Below are 8,239 nucleotides of genomic sequence, written 5' to 3'. Positions count from 1 at the left end.
GGAAAAGGAGGAGGAAGAGGGAGGGAGGAAGGAAGGAAGAGGAGGAGGAAGGAAAAGAAGTGGAAGAATGGCGGTATTGGGGGAAGAGAAGGAGGAGGAAGGGAAGAGGTGGTGGAGGTGATAGGGGAAGAGGAAGAGGAGGAGGAAGGAAGGAAGGAAGTAGAGGAAAAGGAGGAAGAGAGGTAGCGGCGGGTGGGTGGAAGAGGAGAAGGAGGGGGGAGAAGAGAGGAAGGGCCAAAAGAGGAGGAAGGGAGGCAGCTGCCCATGATGGTGAGGCAGGCTTGGGGGTCTGGGGCGGCAAAGTCCCATTGTCCCCAACGGTGGTGTGGCCACATGGCCACACCACCATTGAAGACAACAGGACTTGAGCATCCACGGATTTTGATATCTGTGGGTGGATTTGGAACGGATCCCCTATAAATACCATGGGCCCGTTGTCGTTGTTAGTATAACTCACATTACAGTGCAATTTGCTGGGTTGACTCAGAGTTTCTGTGATGGTCAATCCATTATTCCTATACTAACTAGCTAGGATATTCATTCTGAACTGTTGTAACAGTCTGCCTCTTCCTTCTGAATAATTTCTTCCTTCTTTCAAGATATATTATCTGTTCTTTCTAGGATTGCACATTTCATTTAATCTTTTGACTCCTGCTTGCTGGGCTTCTCTGTTGCCATGGCTTCACTGCTCACTCTAAGAATGGACCATTTAAAAAAAAAATAAAGCTTTTATTTTTAAAAAAATCATTTTTAACAATTAGTAAAAATAATAGTACATTACTGGCTCTCCACTCTTTTCTCCTCCTCTAGTATGGTTGTTAGATCACAACCTTTGTTAAATTATATTTTTTTCTAATCTCAGTTTCCTGGATAAATATAGGCAAACTGTGGCTAGTATTAATGTGAATTAATGAACAAAGCCAACTTCAAACCTAGATTTCCATCTTATATCTATAAAGGGTAATACTTACATGGTCCCACCAACATTCACTGAAGTTTGGAAGTTGATGTTCTAGACTGTACTCCAGAAATTCAAACATTACACTGATAATCATGCACATCCACCAATCACGAATCATTAGTGTCTGAAGAGATTTATTAAAAAGAAACAGTAAAATAAGAGCATTATCCCAAACCATGGTTACTCACTTCTGAAAAGTGTTTAAAAAGAGACAACACTAAAATACAAGGTGTTTTAATTCGGGAAAAGACGTAAGATTAGCGTTTTTGCAGCTGATATAGCTCTATTTGTACCACTGCTGCAAAAAGAGGCCTCTGAGATTATGAAAGAGTTAAATTTGTATGGTTTACAGATAATTTTCACAAATCTAAGGACTATGGAAAGGTCTTTCAAAACAGGTCAAGCACTCACTCCATGATATCACTGGTCTGAAAACTGGTATTAAATCTATGAAATATGTGTATAGACATCCCAAAATCCCTTAATAAGCACCAGAAACTTAATTATAACAAATTGAAATGATAGAAGTAAATTGAAGAAATTTCATCTGTCATGGTTAGGATGGGTGGCTGCATTTAAGATGCATCATTCCAAAATTAAGCTATTTTTTTCAATTTAATTAAGCCAGTTAAGGTATTTGTTCCCAGTATTACTCCTTAATAAATATTTTAAAAGATGCCAAAAATATTTAATGAGATTATAGTCAATAATAAAAGGCCAAAGATCAGTATGTATTAAAACAGCAGCCAAACTAATTTCTCCATCAATTCTTTCATTATGTATCTTACTGTGTGCTTTAAATTAAAGACTCTGTAGGCTATACAACAGAACCAGCGTGGTGTAGTGGTTTGTGTGTTGGACTATGATCAGGGTTTGAGTCCCTGTTTGGCCATGCAAATCCTCTGGGTGACCCTGAGCAAGTCACACACTCTCAGCACCAGAATATCCCATGATATATTTGCTTTAAGATGACCATAAGTGAGAAATAACTGTCGAACAGAAGATACTTTAACTGTGTGGCAAGTACTAGCAGCACAAACTGTTAAACATGTTCTTCAAGAAGGAACATATAATTATTCTTGAGATTCTTTTCCTTTTTCATACACTTGGGATACATCTCAAAGTTGTTTGTACTTCAGCCTGAATTAAAATGTGCATTATTTGATTATTTGTTTATTCAGCAGGCACAAACTCCATACCTCCAACTCTGAACTGAAAAGAGCAGACAGAATTACCAGTGACCACTTGTAGGTACCTTTAAATCACAGCTCAGATAGAGAAACAGATGTGATAAGCTACTTAACTGGAAAATACTGTCTTTCATAAGCTACTCAACTGGAAGAAGCTGTTTTAGCAACTAGTTGTGATCAAGTACAGAACAGCCCTATTAGAAACTTGTTTGGGAGGACAGCCAAATATCCATGCTCACTACATAACAATACAGAAGCTGTTGCATTCTCGTGATAGAGAAAATGATCAAGAGGAAATGTCAATAGGACAACAATATTTGACTAAAGCATGGGAAACACATTTACTAAACCAGTGCTACTCAAAGCTGCAAGCCATTTGTATGCTGTTTGTGGTATGTTTCCAAGAAGTAAAGAAACTGTAGCCAACAGGCACAAAGATGGTGCCAGTTCCTACCACACTGGGAAAGAAACCTGCAGGACCACCACATCAGATAGTTTAAGAAGCACTGTCCTAAGCAACATTCATAAAGCAAAGCTGGTCTGTCTGCATTATTACTGGTGGACTCAGAATATTAGGTTGTTTCTTATTGGTACATTGTTAATGTGTATATGTGTGAGAGGGACGATGTGGGAAAGATGCAACTTTGCGTAGATTAGTTTTATCACAAGTTGGAAGCAAGTTATTATTTATTTATTTTTTTGAAGTTTCATATGAAAATAGTTTAGCTGTGTATGGGTTAAAGGTATTAAAATGAATATGAACAGCTACTTTGGCCTGAAACACATGGGCATGGCGTACAGATGACACACGCCCCTAATTTGGCTGGAAGTTGCTGTGAGGCTGCCTAAGGTGGCCCAGGGCCACGGGCAGAAGGAGTGGCCTGTTTGGGACCACCATGGTGACCCATTTTCAGAGCGGGCCATATGGTCACTTTAGCCCCTGGCCAATTGTGGGCTGATAGCTGCTGGAGCTGCCAGAGGCCACTCCAAGCCACTGGTCTGCTTTGGCAATTGGTTTTATATATCAAAAGATTGGCAGATAAGTGTATGAAATTGTTACAGTATTTAGAAAGGAATTTGAATGACACAGAATAAAAAATATTTTAAGTTTAAATGTTTTCGCAGATGACTGCCTTACATAATTAATTTTGCACACTTACAACATTGAAATAGAGCCAGTAAAGCTTCAAAAACTAACAAGAAGTGAACACAGAAAACACCTATTCTTACCTTTAGATACCAGCCAAGGAAATGTGCAGGGACAAATCCATCTAGTTTGTCCTGTAATGCAAGCAGAACAATTAGGTTGCACAGATAAGACCAATTTTCTTTAAGTAAAATAACCAAGATAATTATCCAAAATGACTAATAGAGGATAGGCTACTTTGGTTCCAACACAGAATGTCTCCTTTAAAGTTTATATATATATATTTTAAAAATGTAAAAAAAAAAAAAATGAAGCCTACATCAAATACTATAACTTTGGGGGGGGGGGCATCTAATACAAAATAATAGTTATTGTTGTGTGCCTTCAAATTGTTTCCAACTTATACTGACACTAAGGCAACCCTATCACGGGGTTCTCTTGGCAAAATTTGTTCAGAGCGAGTTCTCGCCTTTGCTTCCCTGGGAGGCAAAGAGAGTGTGACTTGCCCAAAGTCTCCCAGTGAGTTTCCATGGCTGAGAAGGGATATGAATCCTGATCTCCAGAGCTGACACCACACTGGCTTTCTACAAAATAATAATAGTGATAACAAAAATAAAAATGAAGGGAAGTGTTCAGATAATCTTGCATACAGGTTGAGTCTCTTTTGTCCAGAATTTCAAAATTTGAAATATTCCCAAATCTAAAATTGTTCACATAGGGGACAGAGTTAATGGCACCTTTGATTTGTGATGGTTCAGTGTTCACAAACTTTTTTCATGCACAAAATTGTTAAAAATATTGTGTATAAAATTACCATCAAGCTATGTGTATAAGGTGCATTGAAACAAATGAATTTCATGTTTAGACTTGGGTCCCATCTCTAAGATGTCTCAGGTAAATACAAATATTACAAAATCCAAGAAACCCTGAATCTAAAACACTTCTGGTTCCAAGCATTGTGGATAAGGGAGACTTGACCTGTAGTGTGTTCATTCTGTTTTTGATAAATGCTAGATCTAAACAGGGAATGTATGGCACTTTAATTAGATATCTTCCACAGATCTATACTTCTCCTTTGACTCAAAACACAAGTTGTAACCACAGAAGCTGTTGTTTTTGCACTGAAAGTTTTTAGTGTAGGTGTCTTATTTTTCAAAAGACAGAGTAAAAAATCTTGATCATTGGTCCACGTAGTCTACAAACAGTATTAAAAAATGAATGCTAATCTACTATTTCCCAGATTTTATGGCTCAAGATAATCCTGACTCAGAAATATCACAAAACTTGCATTTCAGTCATCTGAAGATTCTACTTTCAAATCGCTAGAGAAAACCTGAACAGCAGCAGAGAATGGGTGTAGATTTCCTTCAATACACTCTAAAGGATGTAGAGCAATTAAATAATTTAACCCCACTTCTAAAGTGTCTAGTTAGGTTACAGAGGAATGGATAGCATGCTCTGGTTAACACAGGGGTTAGTTGGCAGCTATAAGGCGTGTGTATATATTCTGTCGTCCCAGAAAGGGAGAGAGGGAAGAAGGGAGGGAGGGCACAAAGAACAGTAAAATCTGACATCCTGAACAATCAACAAAATTAATAGGCTTTGTATAATTATGTTTACATAATTCATGCTACTGCTGTCTAGGTGCAGGAAAAGGCAAACTACTATGCTGGGCACTGAAGCCTCAACCCATGTGAATTGGAAACCTTATTTAGCAACTCTTTTGGCTTCCAACATTTCATTTTCAATCTCATCTTTCCAGCTAAAGTGGGTGAAGCTTCCTTTTAAAAATATGAAATTTGAGATTCTAGGAAGCTGAATTCTATACTAACACAGAATTACATAATAAATATTTCATAGAATTACTTTGTTTATTTATTTATGGGATTTATATCCTGTCTTTCTTCTAAAATGGATTTTAAAATACATATTTCTTAATTATGAAAAAGACAGTGGTAGATTCAGCATTAATCACTAACATACATGAAAAACATTCAGACACAAATTGCTAGAACATAAACATATTAATGATGTAAGATCTTTCAGATTTAGTATCTCACCCAAATATTGTGAAAAGGATCTGTCCTGTTGTCTGGATCGTATATAAGACAATTTCCACCATAGTCTCTTTCTGGCAAAGGGACTCCTAAGTTAGGATCGATGAACTTCATAAACTGTCTTCCATCATGTACTGTCTGCAGAATTAAATAAATATCTTAGAAATAGTTCAGACTACAGAACATAGCAGAATCTATAACATTTCTTGAACAGTTACTTTTATTGACAAGAAAATCCTTTCAGTGGAGACAGAAGAATGTTTACTCACTATTTAATGAACATAAGTTATAACTTATAACAAGATTTAAAGCAAATTAGTTTATCTCATACATCTGATTGCACCCCAACTCTAAGAGAACTCAGCACTCCACTCCAAAGAGAGTAAGTCTTTTATATTTCCATCTTTTTAAGGGGATACATTGTGTCTGTCTGAAACACAGATGCAAGCTACCTGTGGCTCTCTAGCATGTGAGATGAAGGTGAAATCTCTGAGAGTAAAAACTGACACCTGGCTATAAAGGACTAGTAAACTACAGTTTAACAGCAGCCCTGCAGAAAAGACACAATTTCTCTTTCCTACAGACCAACTGATAATCAAAGGGCTACAATTAGGAAAGGAGTGCTTGAGATGTAATCCTTTCCATTATTAAATCTGTAGGCACCAATGTGAGAAAGGGTTTTTCCTGCTATCTTCACAACATAAACCAGAGCCCTCTTTATGATATGAAACTGTTTTGACTTGCTATAGATAGCCACTAAGGCAAGGTTGCTGGTAAATAACTACTGTTGTAACCTAAGTCTGTGCTTAAACTTGTCAAGAGCGTATGACCTGAGCCTCTTCATGGAAGCCACTCTCAAAAGACATTTTAGCAGGAAATACAATCCATTGAGCATTCTGCTCACAACATTAACACTGACATTAAGAATACAGTTTATATAGCCCATGAATTTGCCAAGTACTGCTTCTATGGCTTAGATGCCAGTAAAGTGATAATTAAAATCTTCTCCTACTGCTCTAAAGAGACTGATTCACAGGACCATCTATGAGGCCCCTCAGTACAAGACTGCTACCTAAAATGTCTGCAGACTGCAAGGGAAAAAGAACAAACCTAACTAGCTAGGAAGACAAATACTTGAAGGAAAACTGTACCAGAAACTTCACATTGTTGCTGTTTGCATAATTGTGAGAAAGGAAGTGACTGGAAAGGAAATAAATCTGCTTCTTGCCTTGTAAAAAGGACAAAATGAATGGGGGGGGGGGAATATATTGCCTCCTCTGACAAGTATATTTGTCCTCTGACATACATGATTGCAATCTTTACTTGAGGCCATGAAGAAGAATGAATTATTATGGGGAAGAGAAATAGTTTAGAGGCAAAGCACATGCTTTGTGCAACAAGCTCCAAATTAAAGCCCTAACATGTCCAATTAAACAAAAAATCAGATACCAGATAATAGGAAACACCATGAGATGTTGGAGAGCTTTTGCTAGTCTGAGGAAGAAAAAAATGAGCTCAGTGGGTAAGTGATCTGACTGAATAAGGCAGTATCATATGTTCAGAAAAAAGAACTAACAAGTATGGGGTGGTTATGGTAAATATGATCTTTGAATTTTTCCTTTAAGAGTTTCTTTTAACATGAAGTACTAAAATTCCTTACCTGAAAGAGAATGAATATGAGGAATAGCTCATACACCACACTGACACATAGCCAAAACCTCCAGTAGGCTAAAAGAAGAGGAAAATCACAGTGAACACAAAAAAGACAATACTGATATACACACACACACACAGAGTATTTAAGGCATGTTATGGAACAGTTATTATTTCCAAACCTCCGCAGTGTTCTTTCCAGGACACCACCATTTTACAACCCAGTCCTCATATTTAGTAATGCTAGCATTTTGCAAACACATTTAGTTCATTTAGAGTTGATTATCCACAATTTTTTTGCTAATGATAAATTCATTCTGTACAACAGTGAGCCCTTCATATTCATTGGGGTTAGAGGCACAGGACTCCTGTGAAAGTGGAAAAACCACAAATAAAAAAAACACTGTGAGTTTTTACCTGAGAGAACATTTATCTAGGAATCTCTAGGTCCTCCAGTACAACTCTATGGCCAACATCAGCCAGAGGCTGACCATAGACTTGCACTGGAGACCTACAGATTTCTAGATGTATTTTCTTTAGGAATCTCTAGATACTCCAGTGGGACTTCCTAGGACCTAGACCAAATATATCAATCACATTTGCAAATAATTCTGCAAAAATCGAAAGTGGGCTTGGGCATATTTAACAGCTATGTAACACCTCAAATTCAAGTTCTTTAGAGCTATGCAGTCCCTGCTAAATACATTGTTTCTCCTCCTCTTCATCACCACTTTGCTCCAAGCATATGATGACCTAATATTAATTCTGGTTTAATCTTGTTTTAAGTAGTAGCTTTCTACTATGTCATATACATCTAAAATTTGTTTTAAAATATTATATATGCTATGTAAAAACACTATACATGGTATGAGTGTCATTAGATTGGAAGGATCTATGTAATAACTTTTAATTATTTTTTTCTTTCTTCCCTATTCTATTAAGGTACTACTTATCCTAGGGTACAGTTTGGCCTTCAGCCATTTTGGCCTAGAACTCCCATCATCTTCACTCTGCATAGCCAATGGTATGGGATAATGGGTATGGTGGTCCAAACAATTTGGAGGATCAAATGTTCATAACTCTGACTTATGCAAAAATGTATACTAATTTACCTTAAAATAATTAAGAAGGAGCAAGAATCTTTATCTCAGACAAATTACACACATTGCTCTCTACTCTGCCAGTAAAAACATTATGTTACTTGAACAGAAATATCAGTTCTCAACAAAGT

The 8,239-nt window shown here is 37.0% G+C and overlaps 1 protein-coding gene across 1 annotated transcript in view; it reads right to left on the bottom strand.

Moving 5' to 3' along the window:
* Nucleotides 1-8,239, bottom strand: part of PTDSS2 (phosphatidylserine synthase 2) — a 45,046-nt gene that overhangs the window by 14,547 nt on the left and 22,260 nt on the right. Inside the window, 4 exon segments of the mRNA XM_042465056.1 lie at nt 972-1,085; nt 3,382-3,432; nt 5,359-5,493; nt 7,016-7,083. Of these exon segments, the coding sequence (XP_042320990.1) occupies nt 972-1,085; nt 3,382-3,432; nt 5,359-5,493; nt 7,016-7,083 (368 nt within the window).

This window comes from Sceloporus undulatus, chromosome 1 (genome assembly GCF_019175285.1).
Source record: "Sceloporus undulatus isolate JIND9_A2432 ecotype Alabama chromosome 1, SceUnd_v1.1, whole genome shotgun sequence".
Taxonomy (NCBI): Eukaryota; Metazoa; Chordata; class Lepidosauria; order Squamata; family Phrynosomatidae; genus Sceloporus; species Sceloporus undulatus.
The sequence above is the reverse complement of the archived record's forward strand: the minus strand, read 5'-3'. Positions and strand labels throughout refer to the sequence as shown.